This window comes from Geotrypetes seraphini, chromosome 2 (genome assembly GCF_902459505.1).
Source record: "Geotrypetes seraphini chromosome 2, aGeoSer1.1, whole genome shotgun sequence".
Taxonomy (NCBI): domain Eukaryota; kingdom Metazoa; phylum Chordata; class Amphibia; order Gymnophiona; family Dermophiidae; genus Geotrypetes; species Geotrypetes seraphini.
Window position 1 is genome coordinate 417290164 of NC_047085.1, and position 20740 is coordinate 417310903.

The following is a 20740-nucleotide window of genomic DNA, read 5'->3' on the forward strand; positions in this document are numbered from 1 at the left end:
AAGCTACCCTGCCACTAGTTAGTAGTCAAATTTCTATGCCACAAATTTCTATGCCATGTATCTAGGTGTCATCAAATATCCTCTGATTTGCCTGCTCTGCTTTACGCTGGCCTGCTATAGTTCAACTTTTAAAGAGCAATGACTAAGTAACTCAGTCGTAACATTTTAAGCGACTACATGGAACTGATGTTACCTGACTTTTCCTTTGGTGTTTCTGAGAACAGTGGCAGCAAAATTCTGTGTGACTCCCACCAAGCTTATGCCATCCACTTCAACTATTTGGTCATTTACTTGGATCCTGTTGGAAAAGAAAGAAAAGCAACAGAAGTAAAATGCTGTAGAATTTTTTATATATATAGCAGTGCTGCTAACACATTTTTCAAACAAACCACCAGTTGATAGTAAAAACAAAATCATTAAGATTCCACAGTAACATTCTGAACTGGGATGCATAGGGATGCAAAGGAAGAGGAATGCATAGGAACTGGGATGCATAGGGAGAGGAATGGCCAGTAAGAAAAAGGAGATATTGGCCTGGGAGCATCCTTTCTCTGGTGGAGTATGCCTGAGCAGGGGACCATCAAGTAGTGCTGCCTGATTCAGGGAAAAAAATTTTGATTCGATTCAGTCTATTGAATTGATTTTTCGATTCGATTTTCCTGCCCAATTGGGTGTTTTTTTCAAACGTCCTGGAGGGTTTATTTTGTAGCCTCTTCATCTACCCCACCCCCTTTGTCCTCTCCTACCCATGCTGGCGCTGTGATATAAACAAAGTAAACAAACAAAAAGACTTTTCCTCTCTCTCTGTTAGGCCCTAGCTCACATTCGCTGTCTTAACACCAGCTCTGGCAGGATACACATTTCAAATCTGATATATTGCAATCAGAAAACAGAAAATACAATTATTTTTTCTACCTTTTGTTGTCTGGTCATTATGTAAATCCTAGGCTTTGGTTTCTATTTGTCTAAGCTTCTGTTGACCATACTGAATCCACTTTTCCTCATCAACGGCATCCTGTACTCACTGACCGTTCAATGTCTTCTTTACAATTTGTATCCAGTTATTCGCTGGCTTTTCAACCATTTCAATGTAACATGTCAAAATTATATTGTAACCTATGTATATCTTTCCTCTTGCCAAATTGCACCATGTAACCACTGACCGCCCAGTGTCCTCTTCTTCATCTGTACACTGTAATTTGCTGTCTGTGCAGCTAATCTTTACTGTGAACCGCCTAGAAGTCGCAAGATTATGGCGGTATAGAAAAAATAAAGTTATTATTATTATTATTCTGTTAACTCACTTGCCAGGGTCTCCTGCCCATTTGACACATTTTTCTTTCTCCGTGTTCACCATCTCTATCCTCCCCTTCCATTTCCTTTCCCACCCCAGAGGTCTGACATCTCTCCTTTTTTTTTTTTTTTTGTCTCCATCCCTGCAGTCCAGCATTTTTCTAATGACCATTCCCTACCCCCCATCCAGTATTTCTATCCCCCCTCTCTCCACACAATCCCTTGGGATCAACTTCTCTTCCTTTCTTTTCTCTCCCTCCCTCTATTCCATGTCCACCATCTCTCTCCCTCTCCTCTGTTTTAAGACCCACTATTTCTTTCTTTTCGCCTACCCCCCAACCCTCATTCCGGCATATTCCCTCTCTTTGGACCCCCTCCCTCCCTTCTTCTGTGTACTTCTAATAGCTACATCAGGGCCCCTGCCCCCCCCAAAGGCCGGCATGTTTCCCCCTTCTCTTCACCGTGATCCAACTTCTCCCTGGCATCCCAGTCTCACTTTCAAAACTAATTATGGCCTGCAGAGGATTGCTGGTGATGTAGTGATTCCGTCGGTCTCCGCTGCCTGTTCCCTCTGCTGTGGTCCATCCCAGACCAAAACAGGATGTGACATCAGACAAGGGGCAGGACCGCAGCAGAGGGAATGTGCAGCAGAGGCCGAAGGGAACCTGCTAGAATTGCTACATCACCGACGATCCTCTGCAGACCATAATTAGTTTTGAAAGTAAGACCAGGAGAGGGAAGAAGGATGACAGTGGGGAGAAGGGGAAAACATGATGGCCTTCAGGGAACCCCCTAAAGCCACGGAGCTGAAGGTACCCACACTGCTGGTGCCTATGCAGCACTTCCCGACCGACACCCACGTCCCACACCGTGAGCTCTGACCTCAGGCCTCCTAAAGCAGGAACAGCAGTGACAGTGGACAGCCAGCAAGCAAGAGACAGCGTTAAGGACAGGCTTTTTGCTGCCAAAACGATGCTACTCCTGCTTTAGGAGGCCCAAAGATATGCAGATAGGAGGGTTGGTCGGTAAATGGGAAAGCCTGATTTTTTAAGAAAACGAATGGTACCTTTTGGAGTATGTGTGGGATTGGGGGGGGGGGAGGGGCTGGCCAGGTGGGTTTTGGGGAGTCCAACTGGGCTTTGTGTGTGTGTGGTGGGGGTGGGGGTCAGGGTGGGTCCGGCAATCTAACCTTCGGGGGGTGTCTGGCAGGAGGGACTCTGCATCCCTCCTGTCAGCAAACTTTCATGGGGGTGGAGGATGTCCAGCAGAAGGAATTAGGCATCCCTCCTGCAGGTGAACTTTTGGGGGATAGGGGGTCCGGCAGGAGGGACTGGGCATCCCTCCTGCTGGTGAACTTTCATAGGGGGGGTTCCAGCAGGAGGAATTGGACATCCCTCCTGCTGGCGATGCTTTCAGGGGAGGGAGGGGATCCAGCAAGAGGGATTAGGCATCCCTCCTGCCGGCAATGCTATCAGGGGTTCGCAGGGGTTTCCGGCATCCCTCCTGCTGGTAGTCTTCATGGGGGAGTGGGAGACGGGTTGCCTGGGCCGCTAAACTGATCGCGGCAGGGAGATCCCTTGACGCGATCAGCTCAGTGGCAAACCGATCCGGAACTTATGCCTGTTTTAACTTGATCTAAGTCAAAATGAATAAGTTCCATCCAAGCAACCTAAACAAACTTTTGATTATCACTGTAGATCCTGCCTACCTCCCACCCTTACCACTTCTTCAAAACTGACCCTTTGAGCTCTGGGTGCACAGCGGGATTCAGAGGTCTAAAAAGTCTCTGGACATATCCAAAAACTGGCTTTCATTATCGGGGTACTTGGATCTTTTAGGTTGTCCAAGTATTGAATTAGGCCGGTTCTTGGATGTATTTTTATTTTGATTATGAGCCCCATAGCGTTTCCTAGACATAAAAATCTTAAAGAAATCTTGTGTCCATCTGTCCCATATCATGATAACAGAACATCAAATACTGGAGATGCAAAAGGACATTAAAGGTGTGAAAATTGCCAAATTTGTTCTTTTACTTTACAATGTAAAGATTTTATCAATCCTGTAGATGTTAAAAAATATGATTTGGTTTATTTTACCTCATGCAAAACCACTTTTGTGATCTATGGAATTAAATGTCCTTGTGAAAAGCTACATATAGGTATGACAACAAGAGATCTAAGAGCGAGAATAAGGTAACATGAATCAAATTTAAAATATTTTAGAAGCAATGAACCTTTAGTGCAACATTGTGAAGAAAAACATCATAAATTCACATAATTAAAATGTTGGATCATTGTTATGGAACCCAAATTTGTTAGAGCAGGCAACAGTAAAAAAAGGCTACAAAGAAAAGAAATGAGGTGGATACAACTACTCAACTCCATGGAACTTTTTGGGTTAAACAATGAACTGGATTGGTCAGTTTTCTTGTAAAGTTATTTATAAAGTTCTTTTGGTAAATCTTGAAAGAGGGTTAATTTCAATTTACAGAAATATAATGTCTTCAGGTAGATGTTAAGTGGGTATATTTGCCCCTTTAGAGTACAAGAACATCCATATGAGTAATTTTATTTCTTGTTTTGGATGAGGATCTCTTATCAGTTTTCATGTTCAATAGATATATTGAATGTAACCAATGAAACATTAGAGCATTGACGTCAATGCAGCACAGTTCATATGAACGCACTTGTGTCTGTAATATTAGAAAAGAATGAATCAATCGAATCAGAAAACTTTAAGTGGTATATTTTGCCCCATTAGAGTGTAATGGTCATCTATATAAGCAATTTTATTTTTTATTTAAAGAAGATAAAGATTAAGGTAATTCCATTAAATGTGTTTTGGACCAGATTTTTTAAATCAGTCCTCATGCTCAATATACAGTATATATTGAGTGTAGCTAATGAAACATTAGAGCATTGACGTCAATGCAGTGCAGTTTACATGAATGTGCTTGTGACTGCAATATAAGTAAAGAGAGTCAAAGAAACCAATTAAATTAATATTTAGACATACAAGCAACATCTCCATTAATGAGTTTTCCCTTTATCTGTAATAAAAATAAACACTAGAGGTTGTAAAAAGAAGTATTGAAATAGTGATGTCAGCACAACCTATGTGCATGCACTGGCGTTTTGGATTTAAGAAGGCATCATTTTTAGTTGGTGTCGGCAGTTTAGAAGACATCACTTAAATGAACTGTAAGTTGTTTAAATGATTTCTTTGATTTAATAGCTAAATAGCAGGTAGCAGAGGTAATTTAACCACTCTGTTATTATTTTTAGAAACCGGCACTTACCTTGAAGGTACTTGGAGATCTATAGCCACCACATTGATAATGCAGCAATGAGTGCATTCAGCTATCATTACAACAAAGATAAGTGTTTCTCTTTGTGGAATACATATGAAAAATGCTGAAAGTAGCTAAAGTTTGGAGTCTAGCCAGGCTATAAAAGCTTTTTATTTTTTTTTTTGCACTCCCATGTCAGTGATGGTAAGATTCATTATATCAAGTGCCATTTGATAAATGTTTGATTAATATGGATGAAAATTTATTTTTGAAAATTTGGTACAAATGATATAAATAATAAAAAAAAAACAATTATTTTTAAAAGTGAAGGTTTTTTGACCATTGAAAGAGAACTTGATCCAGTTATAACCAATAAACTTAACTATAGTTTAAGGTTGGGATCTCGGAGGTCTCTTCCTTCATTTATATTTAAAATCATATTTAAAATTATGATATAATAATATGCGTTTTCAATTTGATAGACCTCCAGGTAGTTGATATTTGGGTTTATCTATGTTTTGTTTTTGGAGTCTTAAGTATTCAATAATCAAAACTTTCTCAAGACATCCTATATGGAACTTAAGATATTTTGAGCTAGACCTCTTTTCAAAGCATCTAAATGCCAAAATGTTACCCAAACTGACCATGTGACCACTGGAGGGATTACGTTATACCCCTCCCACACTTCCTGAGTGGTCACTAAACTCCTCCCATCCCCCCAAAATCTGAATGAAACAGTACAAGTACTGCAGCACCTGGTATGGGAAAGCCTAGTAGAACAGCTCACAGGTGTCTTAAGTAGCCTGTGAGTGGGCTAGTGAACCATAGAGAGGGGGACCCAGGCCCATATCCCACTCTAACCACTACATTTATGGTAAAAAGTGTGGCTATTGGGGTGATAGACAGGTGGGTATAGTAGGTTTGTTTGTTTAATTAATTTATTAGTTTTTGAGGGGTGGAAGGTTCACCATACATAATAGTAGTGAGATATAAACCTGGCACCCTTTATGTGAAGTTCCCAGCAGTGTCCTCTAAGGTGCCCCACTGCTCTACTGGTATACATATACGGCCAGTCCATTACAATGCTGGTCCCTCCCATGTCCAAATGGTCTAGATTAGGATGTTTTGAACTTGGACGGTTTTGTAGTTGAAAATGGTGAATAAAGTCAGGCATCCTAGGGATTGGATGTCCTGGCAGCCAAGACATCCAAGTAGGTGATTTTCAAAACAAAAAATATTTGGACATCTTGCAGTGGCCAATTTTAAAAATGGTACACTAAATGGGCTACAATGGACTAAGTCCTCTTAGTTAACAAAACCAACTGGAGTTAGGACTTATATGAATGAGCGTTATATAGATCCTTATTAAAGTGCACTTCTAAGCTCCCAGAGACCTGTACTGTCAACTACGTTTGTATTTGAAACATGCATATAGGTATATGGTTTTTTCATCGAGCTATAGATAATATAAGTGCAAGGAAATTATCTTAAAGTGCTAAATGCAATAAATATCAAAAGGAATAAAAAATCCCGCACTTATCTTTTTAGAGGTTAATTGTGACCAAAGTTTGTAGCTGAATGGCTAAACACCCTACGGGACCCATTTCACCATGGTGCAGGCTTCTTCAGGGGTCATGAAACTTTTAGTGTGTAACTTAGCTTCCGTTAACACACAAAAATGGCGCCTTAAAGTTTAATGCTTTATGATCTGGGACAAAAATGTGAGTTTATTAAAAAATATGTAGCCCGCAGCAACCCACAATTCTGCGCAAGTTACATAAAAACACACATAATAAAATTATAACAAACAAACAGTTATCACAAAAACCATATGATATAATAAAACTTCTATAAAATTTTCATTTAGTTACTCATATCTATACCCTTTTAACAGAAGTATAATAAAATTTTTAAAAACCTGCTTGATACTAACAAAAAGTTTACAAATATTCTCTCTCAAACACCAATGTTTTTACACTTTTCCTAAATTGAAACACATTAGAGGCCTGCTTAATTTCAATAGGTAACAAGTTCCATAATTCTGGTCCCTTTTCTGACACCATAGATTGACGAATTCTTGCTTATCTCATCAAATGCAATGACGGAATTTCAAGTTGCATCTGATTCTCAGAAAGCAGAGCTCTCTGTGGCTGATAGTGATAAAACAGCGAACTCAAAACAAACAGATTCTTATCGTTCAATACTTTGAAGATCATACACAATGTCTTGAACACAACACATGAGGCAATAGGTAACCAGTGTAAACTACACACAATAGGTGTTATATGCTCATATTTAGAGGTTCGTACGATAATTTGGGTGGCAGCATTTTGTGCAATTTGTAATGCATGTAACACATATTTGGGTAAACCAAGTTACAGAGAATTGTAATAATCCAACACTAGAGTCAGTAGCATAGTAATCACTGTAAGAAAATTATCCATCATAAAATAATCTCTCAGTCTCCTTAACAAACGAAGCTTTACAAAAAGAAACCCAAGATATCACAAACTTAATGTGTGGCTTAAATGATAAAGAGGAATCTAACAAGACACTCAAATATTTACATTGATGTAAAACAGGAACAACCATCTTATCTAGCATTATATCTGGCAGAAACCTGTCCAACTTTTCTTCATGACCCACACTTAGATCTTCAGTTTTCCCAACATTTAATTTAACTGATTCAGATAAATCCAGGTTTTAACAACTTGAAATCAATTCTGAAGATGCAAAAGTGCATTAGACACAGTCACCCACTGGTATCAAGAGCTGTATGTCATCAGCATATATTCGAAAATTTATTCCCAATTTTCTTAATTCCTGACAAAGTGGCAACAAATTAATATTAAATAAAACTGCACACCTTTACCAAGAGCAGCCCAATCTGAACAGTCTTGAGTAATCTCCACCCGAAATGTTCTCTTGGACAAAAATGATTGAAACCAATCCAACACTGGTGCCCCCAATGCCTAAAACTTTCAGTCTTACCAACAAGATCTGATTATTAACTATATCGAAAGTAGATGAAATGTCCCCAAAAACAGAAAAAAAAACACCAAACCAGTCACTCTGAGCAAGACCTTGTTTCAGTGAGTCTAACATCGATACTAACAGCAACTCTGGAATGTTTCAGTCAAAATCCAAATTGGAAATCGTCCAACACGCCATGCTTACCCCAAAACTCCTGCAACTGAGAAAGTACAACTTTTCCTGCACCTTTGCGAGAAAATTCAAAGATGAAATAGGACGATAATGATCTAACTCTTTTCCATTCTGCTTATTTTTTAACAATAGTTGAACAATCACTTTTTTCAAACCTATAAGAGCGCAACCCTCAGGCAGATTTTGTTATTATTAATAATCTAATATAATAAAATGCTAGGCCGCGCATGCGCACTAAAAAAATTGTGTTCCCTGATCCGTCGCGAAAACACGATTGCGCATGCGCGGGTTTTACGTCACCACTTGCTCGCGGCGGCTTTCAAATAATAAAAAAAAAATTACACAGCTGCGGCGGCCTTCCTCACCGTGAATGGTACCGGCTCCTCTCTCGAACTGCACCAGGATCGAGAGGAGCTGCAGCACCGGCTTTCAACTTAAAAAAAAAACAAAACAAAAAAAAACAACTGGAGATCGCCGCTCTCACCCAGCTCCCACTGTGCAAACCCCCCCCCCCCCCATGGGAGGATGCGCCGCAGCAAAGTGCTGCACAGGTACTGGAGGGGGAGAGACATATCGCTTCTGCACCGGTACAAAAATCCCTCCAGCATTGGCACTCGCTGCACGTTAAACAGGCTGCTTCGGGCTTTCTCCTGCAGTTGAGTCCCTTTGCCGCGTCACTGATGACGTCATCAATGACGCGACAGAGAAACTCAACGGCAGAAGAAAGCAGAAGCAGCCTGTTTAGCGTGCTGCGGCTGCCAACGCTGGAGGGAGGTTTGATATGAAAGTCATTTTGCTGGGAGGGTCGCAGAGTCAGTGGGGGTTGGGCTGGGAGGGGAGAGAAGCGTCTGCCTCGGATGCTTCAGGCAGCAGCAGCGTTTACAATTCACTGCTGTTGCTGGCTTCAGGCCTTCCTCTCTGGCCGGTCCTGCCTACTTCCTGTTTTCATGAAGACAGGACCGGCCAGAGAGAAAGACCTGAAGCCAGCAACAGCAATGAATTGTGAATGCTGCTGCTGCCCAATGAAGTAGTTAAATGAGGAAAGGGAGCAGAGGGGGAGAGAATGGCTTGGAGGGAAGGAGGAAGTTATGCCAGACCAAGGCAAAAGGAAGGAGGAGATGGAGAGAGGCCATATGGGAGAGAAAGAGAGAGATGGAAAGAGAAGAGAGGGCAGTGAATGGAAGGGGCAACATAGAGGGTGAACAGTATTCTAGCACCCATTAATGTAACGGGCTTAAAGACTAGTAATAATAATAATAATTTTATTTTTATATACCGCCAAAGCCATGATAGTTCGAGGCGGTTTACAACAAGAGGCGCTGGACAATCAGCAAAGTAGTTACAATACAAAGTCGAAGAAGTTACAATGCAAAGTCATCGAGAATAAGGTACAGGTTGGGAGGAGTGATACACTAGATTCATAGGTTACAATCGGTTATACAAATTTATTGATTTTCTAAAATTGAGAAGATGATGTTATAACAGAAGCTGTTATAGTATCTCTCATACCGGAAAGTACACTAACTAGACATGGATCAAGTGAACAGGTAGACTTATTTAAACTCTGCATAGATTTATTTAGGTCTTTCGGCTTCGCTCACACCTTTTCAAAAACAGCTCAAGATGAGTTACATTCAGATACAGTAGGTATTTCATTGTCCCTGAAGAAGTTATAATCGAAGGGGCCCTGTTACCAAACTGCGGTAAAAGGTGGCCTCAGCGCTCCCTTATGCATGTCTGTCTCAAGCACTGTGAACATTTTTACCGCAGCAGTAAAATGGCTGAAAACCCTATTTTCTGTATTAATAATTATTGTTCCCATTAGAGCGTGGCCATTAGCACGTATCTTTTGGACAGGAAGGCCCTGATTCTATAAACAGCGCCTAAAACACAGGCACTGAGGAATGCGGCACTTATCGCATGCCAATCATAAGTTAGGTGCTGTTTATAGAATCGTGCATAGTGGCACCTAAACTGGACTTAAGTACCAGTAGGTGCCCTAACTTTAGGCGCTCCCTTATTTATGTCAGAGTTTCTAGGCCTAAATAATGGTGGCTAAGTCCAGTTTAGGTGCCTATACACAAAACATGCCCAATATCTGCCCCAACCATGCCTACTTTCCAGTAGGCGCCTTGGACTAGGAAATTGCACTTACTGGTTAGCACTATGCACTAATTGGTTAGCACACAGCAACAGCAACAGAACATGCCTACTCTCCGCCCTCTGACCTGTCCCCAGTGCTAAAAATAAAGTTTCTTTTTTAATGTGTGGGATGCACGCGCAGAGTGCACTTTTTAACTGCATGCTAGTGCTTATCGCAGCTTAGTAAAAGGGCCCCTTTATTTGTACATGAGCAATGAAGGATTGAATAAAAATATTAGCGCCCCCCCAAAAAAAAAAAAAATGTTGAGCAGTATTCTCTACACCGAACTTAAAGTTAGGCATGGTTTATTGCATTGCGCTTATGTCCAGGACCCGCCCCTAAGTTTATGTACCTCCATTGTTGGTACTGGGAATCTGTGGCATTCCAAACATAGTAAGAAGAAAAACATTTCTTGCAATACTTAGGTAAAGGATGAAAATCAGCCACAAACTCATTTGGATTCCGAAGCTAAATTTATCAATACAAGGACTAACTAGTGAACATTTTCACAGGTTAGTACACATAGCCCAAAGACTAGATCTGAGCTGCGTGAAGTGCAACATGCAGTGGTGTGCCCAAAGCAAGCTCAAATATTAAAAAACAAACTAGACAGTTTCAATGGACATTGAGGTGAGAGAAAAATAAAGCATATACTAAGCTTAAGGATCCTTTTTACAAAGCTGCGGTAGCAATTCTCCCATGGTAAATATACTAAAGCCCATAGGAATTTAATGGGCTTTGGTACATTTGCTGCAGGGGAATTGCCACAGTGATTTTGTAAAAGGAGCCCTATGAGAAGGATGTCAATTTAGATTCCTTTCTCTCTAATTCAACCACTCTGACATAAAGGAAATCTTTACAACACTGGAAAGGACAGATAACACGTTATTGCTGCAGTCTGCCAACTTTTATTAATTCGGTGGAAGAATGCTCCAACAATGCTGGAGAGATGTCAAAAAATTCATCACAATTAAGACCTTCTTTCTTGAAAACATGCACACCGACTTGTCATGAAAGGGTAGAGCACCTGCTAATACGCAGCTTACAAATTGTTTTCTCGTGCATAAGTGCTAGACTGTGAATCCAAAGTACCTATTTCAGCACTGGAATGAACAAATTTTAGAGTGATATTTATTAACGGTCTTTTCCCTCAGGGCACAGAATGTGAGAAAATCTTGTAAGAACCAGGCTCCTAATTAAAGCAACACTTCAAACATCTGGCAGTACTATTAAGAAGAGGATGATTTAAAAAAAAAAAAAGAAGAAGAGAATGAACACAATGCCATTTCTACAGTTGAAAAACAAATTAAAATGGAGATATAAAAATATGTAGAGCTAGGTTTTAAAAAAAATATTTTGGATACAATGCAAAGTTAATTTTTCAGCCAAGTTCTTCAGAAACACTCAGTCCAGTGGAGTAGCGAGGGTGGGAGGCGCCCGGTATGGTGGTGGCCCTCCGCATACTCCTCTCCGCCCCCTCCCCCACCTCCTACCTCTTTAAATCTTTGCCAGTGTGAGCAGCTTCTCTGGCCTGCTGCTTGCGCTGGCATTGTTTTTCTCTCTGACATCACTTCCTGGCCCTGTGACCCAGAAGTGATTTCAGAGGGAGCCAGGCTGGCGTGAGCAGCAGGCCAGAGTAGCTGCTCACATTGGCAAAGATTTAAAGAGGTAGGGGGCAGAAAAGGAAGGGTGCAAGCGTGGCATGAGGGGGCAAAGAGGTGCCAGAACCCCCACCAAGACAGCACCCGGGGCGGTCTGCGTCCCCTGCCTCCCCTTACTACGCCACTGACTCAGTCAGTCGGATTCTCAGGATATCTACAATAAATATGCATAAGATAGATCTGCATAGATCAGAAGCAATGTCTCATGCATATTCATTGCAGATATGTCCATGCATTCTATTCATTAAAACATCTGTACTTGGGCCCATTTTGGTTTACATTTAAATTTATTCACTGTTTTAATATAATGCAGGGCTTCCCAGCTCTGACCTGAAGATCCACAGCCAGTCAGGTTTTCAGGATACCCACAATGAACATGGCCTTGGAGAAGATACAACAAAGTGAACAAAACGAAAGTTGGAGTAACATGGAGGGTAATTTTCCATGAGATAGGTTTGAATGCACTGCAGACCTAATGCAAGAAACCTGATCTCATAGTTATCTTTATTTGTTATACTGCCTTTCCTCTGCAGATATCAAAATAGTTTACAATATTGTACATTGAATAGTAAGCAGGTATTCTAAGTTGTTTCCTTATCTGACCCTGCAGATTCACAATCTAACTGTGGTACCTGGAGCAATGGAGTAGATAAAGACAGGTTGTTCACCCTCTCCAAGGTAAAGAGAACGAGATGGCACTCGCTAAAGTTAAAAGGGGATAGATTCCGTACAAACGTAAGGAAGTTCTTCTTCAACCAGAGAGTGGTGGAAAACTGGAACGCTCTTCCGGAGGCTGTTGTAGAGGAAAACACCCTCGAGGGATTCAAGACAAAGTTAGACGAGTTCCTGCTGAACTGGAGCGCACACAGGTAAGAACATAAGAACATAAGAAGTTGCCTCCGCTGAGGCAGACCATAGGTCCATCCTGCTCAGCGGTCCGCACCCGCGGCGGCCCATCAGGCCCATTGCCTGAGCAATGGTCTATACCTATCTATACCCCCCAATCCCTTTTTCTTCTAGGAATCTATCCAAACCTTCTTTGAAACCATTTAATGTTTTCTTGTCTACAACAGCCTCTGGAAGCGCGTTCCATGTATCCACCACCCTCTGAGTGAAAAAGAACTTCCTAGCGTTTGTTCTAAACCTGTCCCCTTTCAATTTCTCCGAGTGCCCCCTTGTACTTGTGGCGCCCCTTAATTTGAAAAATCTGCCCCTGTCTATTTTTTCTATGCCCTTCAGAATCTTGAAGGTTTCTATCATGTCTCCTCTAAGTCTTCGCTTCTCCAGGGAGAAAAGGTAGAGCTGGTCTCGGTTGGGGCTCTGGTCTTTGACCTAGGGCCCGCCGCAGGAGCGGACTGCTGGGCATGATGGACCATGGTCTGGCCCAGCAGCAGCAATTCTTATGTTCTTATGTAAGGGACTTGCCCAGGGGAGTGGCACTGGGATTGAACCCATAAACTTAGGGTACAGAGGCAGCAGCTCTAACCACTAGGCCACTCATTGTGAGTATCCTGACTAGTATCCCCACAGGTTTAGGAAGCCCTGATGTAAGGGTTCAAAACTGTTTGAATCTGCAGTATGTCTTATTTTGAGCCATTCTACGGTGTCTTTAAAGGTAACTTAGAATCACTTTCAGATGCATGATGGAGAATGTTTAATGCACATTACACTATAACTTTAGCATTTCAGCTGATTCATGTAGTTTACAGAAGACATTACCTGCCATCCCTCTGTGCTGCTCCACCTTCTGTTACAGTTTTGACAAATATACCCAGTTTTTCCAGACCTGCGTCTGCACCAACTCCCATTCCAATAATGCTGATCCCAAGGCCATCTTCATCTGTTAATAAAAAATACAAGTGTAATCCTAAACATATCAAAGCATTTCACAACCACACCCACTAAAAATACAGCAACAGAACAGGAAAAGCAGATTTAGGATTTACTCCAGCTAAAGGAGAGGGTATCTGGATTTTGTAGAATTTAGCCCAACTGCAACACCTCACACTTGGTCAGAGGATACACCACAAGATTTTAGTTCTCTCAGGAGAGACAACTTCTCTTTAACAAGTATATTTCTCCCATGAAGTTGTACCACCTGAACAAGCGTTTGAGTCTGAGCTATAGTGGGCACCCTGAGCCTTGATTTTCTTCAAGTGAGCAACTCGATGCAGTGTTGAACAAGTAATATATTACTAAGTAACATCTTATGATTTATTATTACAATTTAACATAACATCTTTCCCGAGGAGATAACAAAGCAGTGAGCCAACAGACAATAAATCTAAATCTGAGAGGAAAGAATGCCAATTGTAAAATGAAAGGAAATAAATTGAAGAAAAGGGTAAGAAAAATAATATCACCAGTAATAAGCTGAGTAAGTTACTTTCTAAAAGTAATATGAAACAGTTACTAGTTTCATTAGGAAACAGGAATATTTTAGTTACAAGTCTAGGTAGGTTACTGTGAAAAATAATACATGGCATGTAAAAATAATATATTACCAATAATCTGTTACTTAGCAATACGAGAGGGCATTCAGAAAAGTTGAAAGGGGACAGATTCAAAACAATTGCTAGGAAATTTTTCTTCACCTAACGGGTGGACACCTGGAATGCGCTTCCAGAGGGCGTGATAGGACAGAGTACGGTATTGGGGTTCAAGAAGGGATTGGACAATTTTCTGAAGGAAAAGGGGATAGAGGGGTATAGATAGAGGATTACTACACAGGTCCTGGACCTGTTGGACCGCCGCATGAGCGGACTGCTGGGCACGATGGACCTCTGGTCTGACCCAGCAGAGGCATTGCTTATATTCTTATGTTCTTACCCCTTGTGTTAATGATAGTAACATTATTGCTGGAAACAAATGGGTCTTTAATGCAGACTTAAACTTGGGTAATGGATCTTCAAGCTTGAAGAGCTTTAGGCAAAGCATTTCAAAGGGTTATTAAATCCCACTAAATAAATAAAGGAGTGAGCGAAAGTGGAATCTAGCTTTGTCATGGAGCGCAGGTTGGGGGCTTGTGGGGGGCACTTCTGGTGATCATGCTGTAGTGTCGGTTGGTTGATGTTTTCAGTACTGTTTGTTTGATGGGTCACCATTAAGATAACAGTGTGATTTTTGGTGAATTTATGTTAACGTTTTTAGCTCTGTAAACCAGCCAGATACATGTTGATGGTTGGTATATTAAAATGTAAAGAAACTTGGATACAGAAAGTATGTATAGATGGTGGTCATTAAGAGAATGTAGGATCCTAGAAGGGGGCATATCTTTGTTTCTATATAGGTTACCTAAAGTCTTATTGCAAGGATAGTATTTTAAGGTGGTTACAACAGAATAAATTGGCAATCAACACTGGGAAAATGGAAGTGATGTGGTAATTCATGGCACTCCCATTGTTGAAAACTCCAAATATCAGATTAGATCATCAACAAGCTTAGGTGTCATCACTGCACTGGTTGGCCATGAAGAAGCATGTACTTTTTTTTTTTTTCAGATTCACATGTATGGAATACAAGATTTTTGAGGCCACCAATTTAGATTTAATTGGCTTGTTTTCATTTCCTAATAATATTCAGTCTTCAAGAGCTGGAGACTTCTTTTTAATTGGTTTTTCTTTCGGTGATAGAAATTCTAAGTCGGGATGGTGCATGATGAGACTGTCCATTCTCTGTGTTGTGCTGGATCAGCAGCATGTTGGGCCAGGGATCGGCCAGCTGTGCGAGTAGCATGCTGTGGCGGCGCACTGTTTCTTCCCAGCGCAGAGACAGTACCGGAGGCTGAGCTCCTCGCAGCAGCCCTTCTCGGCGGCAGAAGCCCCCTCCCCTCACTCGCTCCCCGCAGGTACCTCACAGCCTGACCCACTAGGTGTGCAGTGCTAGCCATGACTGACTGGTGCCACCGACCAAGCGCTTCCCCCAGCTAGATCGCACGCAGACTGACATGGCAGGTCGAGCTGCAGTCTCACTCTTACCCTCAGCCCATGGCGGAGGCCAGCATGCTGCTACTGCGCGCACGCCCCGCCAAAAATGTCAGTAGACTCTCTTCATACAGTTTGGAAGGTGGGGGGGGGGAGTGCGTCTTATGGAGCAAAAAATACAGTAACTTTGATTTGAAATTACTCATCCATTTATCAACCAACAAAATCACTGAAGATTTAAACTGAGTTACTGCAGGTAATTGAGAGGTTAAAGGGATCATTAGCATAACTATATAGATGAATTCCTAAGTTTGCCATTCTTGCTCCCAGAGACAAACAATAATGTCAAAAGAGGAGAACCCTGTGGAACACCACAGGAGTTATCCCAGGTTCCTGAATATGTGTTTTCATAGTAAACTTGGTAAATCTGGGATTTCAGAAAATCCTGAAACCATTTCATTACTTTGCCAGAAATATCTAGACAATCTAGACAATCCAACAATATAGAGTGATCAAACATCTGGAGTACTGTGTACAATTCTGGAGGCCACATTACCGTACAGATGTGCTGAGAGTTGTGTCGGTTCAGCGAATGGCCACCAGGCTGGCCTCGGGGCTCAAGGATCTCTTGTACGATGAAAGGCTGAACAAATTGCAGCTATACTCTCTCGAAGAACGCAGGGAGAGGGGAGACATGATTGAGACATTTAAGTATATCACTGGTCGTCTCGAGGTGGAAGATATTTTATCTCTTAAAGGGCCCTCGGCCACAAGAGGGCATCCGCTGAAAATCAGGGGCGGAAAATTTCATGGCGACACCAGGACGTATTTCTTTACCGAAAGAGTGGTTAACCACTGGAATGAGCTCCCAGTGCAGGTGATCGAGGCCAGCAGTGTGCCAGATTTTAAGAATAAATGGGATGCCCATGTCGGATCTCTAAGAGGGTAGAGTTAAGGGGATAAGGTCATGAGAGTGTGATCTCTCAGAGGGTTAAGGGGGAGAGTCGATAGAGTGGGCAGACTTGATGGGCTATGGCCCTTTTCTGCCGTCATTTTTCTATGTTTCTAACCAAATCAAAAGCACTTCTTAAGTCAAACTGTATTATGAGGGCACTAGAACTTTTTGAAAGTAAAGAAAGTAGATAATTTAGTAAGGATGATAAAATTGTCTCTGCACTGTGCAAATAGCAGAAACCAGATTGGGAATCATGTAAAAGAGAAAATTGATCCAGATAGTCCATTAAGTATACCAGACCTTCTAGTAACTTACAAAGAATGGAACAGAAGCAATAGGTCTATAGTTTGATTCAAAAGTAACAGGTTCTTTTTTTATTTTTGATTATTGGAGTGATAATTATATGTCCTTTGTCTGTTGGAAATTCTCCATTATTAAGCATGGGACTAAGCCATTCAAACACTTTTTTTTTAAAGGATAATAATGGTGATGTTTTTAAAACAGGTGGAGAACACGTATCCAAGCAACAATAAGAATCAGCATAATTTGTATATAGATTTATAAATTCAGTCCATTCTGGATTTTTGAAAGAACTCCAATTCAAATCTGCTAGACATTCTTCATTAGATCTAGATATCAATAAACTCTGAAAATTTGATGTTCCTTGACAAGAATAACAGAGTTTAACTATTTTAGAGCTAAAATAGAAAGCTAATATGTTAGCTGTTAGGGGGGTGTCTTGAATTGTTCGTTGAGATAAAGAAATGTCAAAACTTGAACTTACCAATTTAAATAATTCTTTGGTATTAACGATATTGTGCCCTATTTTAGCAGAATAAGGAATTATGCACGTCTCCTTGATCTTCCTTTTGTAATTATGAACTTCCTGTCTGCACAGATCATGATCTTTTATGTGGTTGGTCTTACGCCAACTCTTTCTAAATTTCTAACCGAACATTTAATTTCTTGTAACTCATGATCATACCGATTATAAGAATTTCTACTTTTTTGATTCGTAACTTTTTTGGAGCAATGTTATCTAAAATCTAATTACTTAAATTATCCCAATAAGAATAAAAAGATGTTGGAGACAATGAACTATTATCTACTTCATACTGTACATTTTTTCCATTCTGCTGTTGGAAAAAATAATTCAAAATGCATTAAAGTAAGAATTTGGTATTTGCCACACACTGCACTTTCAATCTGAAAAAAAAGACAACATTAATATTCAAAAAGTAAAAAGCAAAAAGCCTTGATTGCATAAATCTTCACATCTTTTTAATAGCTAAATAAATTACTTCTGTTTCAATAAAAGCTTTAACAAGGCCCATAATAACTGTTATAGAATTCATTTATGTTCAGTCACAGTAGTTGAGCTGATTCAAATACTAGATGAAGAATCTGCTTCCTTCTGTTGTATGAAGTGAATTTGGAACCCAGATGCTGAGAGAACTCTGTGATAAATTCACTGAAAGAGGCTACAAGAACATTTGAACATTTTTTTAATTTGAATGTTCCTTGGGCACTCCCAGGTACAGCACATCACTGTAAAGTAGAAACAACTTGGCGCCACCAAAATGCTGACTTGCCAACAGTTTATTAATGCAGATATTAATTGTTAGGTTTTTTAATGTGATTTACTGGAAACTTGGATCGTCAAAATACAGAAACAACTGGTTTTAGTTATATGGGTTACAAAATTTTTTTATTTTATAAATAATATTAGGGTCCAATTTAAAATTTGAAAAAGGTACAAGTCTTACTAAATAATTAATTTAAGCCTAATTTTGGGCTCCTTTTACAAAGCCAGGCTAGAGGTTTTTAAAGCGGACTGGCGCGCTGAATGCCCTGACGCTGTCCTGATGCTCATAAGAATTAAGAATGTGACTACAGCATGACAACCCAAATTATACTATTTTAGTTAGGCTTGTTTTGCAAATGATTGGGAAACAAATTCCCCTGTACACTCCATGCCAATCAGTTGGTAAAAGAAGGTCATACGGTTCATGGGTTCTATTGTGCTATCAGTACCTGGTTTCCACTTAGGCCCATACTACTGTAGCCTCGGTTTTCATTAATGAAATTTGGCACTCCACTGATCAGTCGGCTGCATTCTAGCAATCATTCCATAGATCTAGTCATTCAGCAATCTTGTGCTGGAGATTTAGCTTTTGGTTAACATCCTGTTCCATCAGGCATACCGATTTTCAGAGATTACCAGACTGCACTCCTAATAATGATAAATGAATATGCCAGTTTCAGAATTTAGCCTCAAAATCCAGATTTTGACCAACAGATTTATCTTTTTTAAATTATGAAGAAAACTGTAAAACCTAATTCATTGATATGCTACAATAAAAAAGACTGATACTGCAAGCTAAATAACGAAAATGTAGTTTGCAACTTGCTACATGAAACAGGTTTAACAACGATCGCTGCTAACCAACCCGATTCCCTAAACAGCCCACCGCGTATTTTTAAGAACATAAGAATTGCCGCTGCTGGATCAGACCCGTGGTCCATCATACCCAGCAGTCCGCTCACGCAGCAGCCCTCTGGTCAAAGACCAGTGCCCTGAGACTAGCCCTACTAGCACACATTCTTGTTCAGCAGGAACTTCTTTGTCTTGAATCCCTGGAGGTTGTTTTCCCTTATGACAGACTCCAAAAGAGCGTTCCAGTTTTCTACCACTCTCTGGGTGAAGAAGAACTTCCTTACGTTCGTACGGAATCTATCCCCTTTCAGCTTTAGAGAGTGCCCACTCGTTCTCCCTACCTTGGAGAGGATGAACAACATGTCATAATCTACTAAGTCTATCCCCTTCAGTACCTTAAATGTTTTGATCATGTCCCCTCTCAATCTCCTCTGTTCGAGGGAGAAGAGGCCCAGTTTCGCTAATCTTTTGCTGTACGGCAACTCCTCCAACCCCTAAACCATCTTGGTCGCTCTTCTCTGGACCCTTTTGAGTAGTACCGTGTCCTTCTTCATGTACGGCGACCAGTGCTATACTCAGTACTCCAGTTGAGGGTGCACCATAGCCCAGTACAGTGGCATGATAACCTTCTCCGATCTGTTCGTGATTCCCTTCTTAATCACCCCGAACATCCTGTATTCGTGCATGAGATTTTTGTTACCGACATGCATCACTTTACACTTATCCACGTTGAATCTCATCTGTCATATCAATGTGCATTCCTCGAGCCTGATTATGTCACGTTGCAGATCTTCGCAATCCCCCTGCGTCTTCACTACTCTGAATAACTTTGTATCATCCGCAAATTTAATTACCTCGCTTGTCGTACCTATGTCCAGATCGTTTATAAAGATGTTGAAGAGCACGGGTCCAAGAACCGAGCCCTGCAGCACCGCACTGGTGATGCTCTTCCAGTCCGAGTATTGTACATTTACCCCCACTCTCTGTTTCCTATGCTCCAGCCAGTTTTTAATTCACATAAGTATTTCACCCTCGATTCCATGGCTCGCAATTTTCCGAAGTAGTCATTCATGCGCAACCTTGTCGAACACCTTCTGAAAGTCCAGATATACAATGTCTACTGGGTCACCCTTGTCTATCTGCCTATTTACTCCCTCAAAGAAGTACAGCGTTTGTCAAACAAGATCTGCCTTTGCTGAAACAGTGCTGGCTGGTCCTCATCAGACCGTGTCCATCAAGGTGATCAACAATGCAGTCCTTTATCAATGCCTCTACCATATTTCCTGGTACCGAGGTCAGACACACCAGTCTGTAGTTTCCCGGGTCTCCCCTCGAACCTTTTTTAAAGATTGGTGTAACATTTGCCACCTTCCAGTCCTCCGGAATCTTTCCCAATTCAATCGACAGATTGGCTATTAGTTGAAGCAGTCCAGCTATGGTCCCTTTCAATTTCTTGATGACCCTTGGATGGATGCCATCCGGTCCAGGGGATTTATCACTTTTAAGCCTATCAATCTGCCTGTATACCTCTTCTAGACTGACCATTAACCCTGTCAGTTTCCCGTTTTCACTTCTAGCATATAGCCTGATAGGTTCCGGTATGCTGTGTATGTCCTCTTCGGTAAAAACAGACACTAAAAACGTGTTCAGTCTGTCAGTGATTGCTTTGTCCTCCTTTAGCGCTCCCTTTGTTCCTTGGTCATCTAACGGTCCCATCGCTTCCTTCGCGGGTCGTTTCCCTTTAATATATTGAAAGAACGGCTTGAAGTTTTTCACCTCCTTGGCTATTTTTTCCCCTCAGTTGCCCATTTCCCGATCTGATCTGGCCATGCAAATGAGTAAAATCACTTGCAAAATAGCCAAATGATTGATTC

The 20740-nt window shown here is 41.0% G+C and overlaps 1 protein-coding gene across 1 annotated transcript in view; it reads right to left on the minus strand.

Annotated features, from left to right (window-relative positions):
- The window catches only part of PPP1R9A (protein phosphatase 1 regulatory subunit 9A), a 397958-nt gene that overhangs the window by 184897 nt on the left and 192321 nt on the right, over positions 1–20740 (minus strand). Inside the window, 2 exon segments of the mRNA XM_033931097.1 lie at positions 194–298; positions 13271–13391. Coding sequence (XP_033786988.1) covers positions 194–298; positions 13271–13391 — 226 coding nt within the window.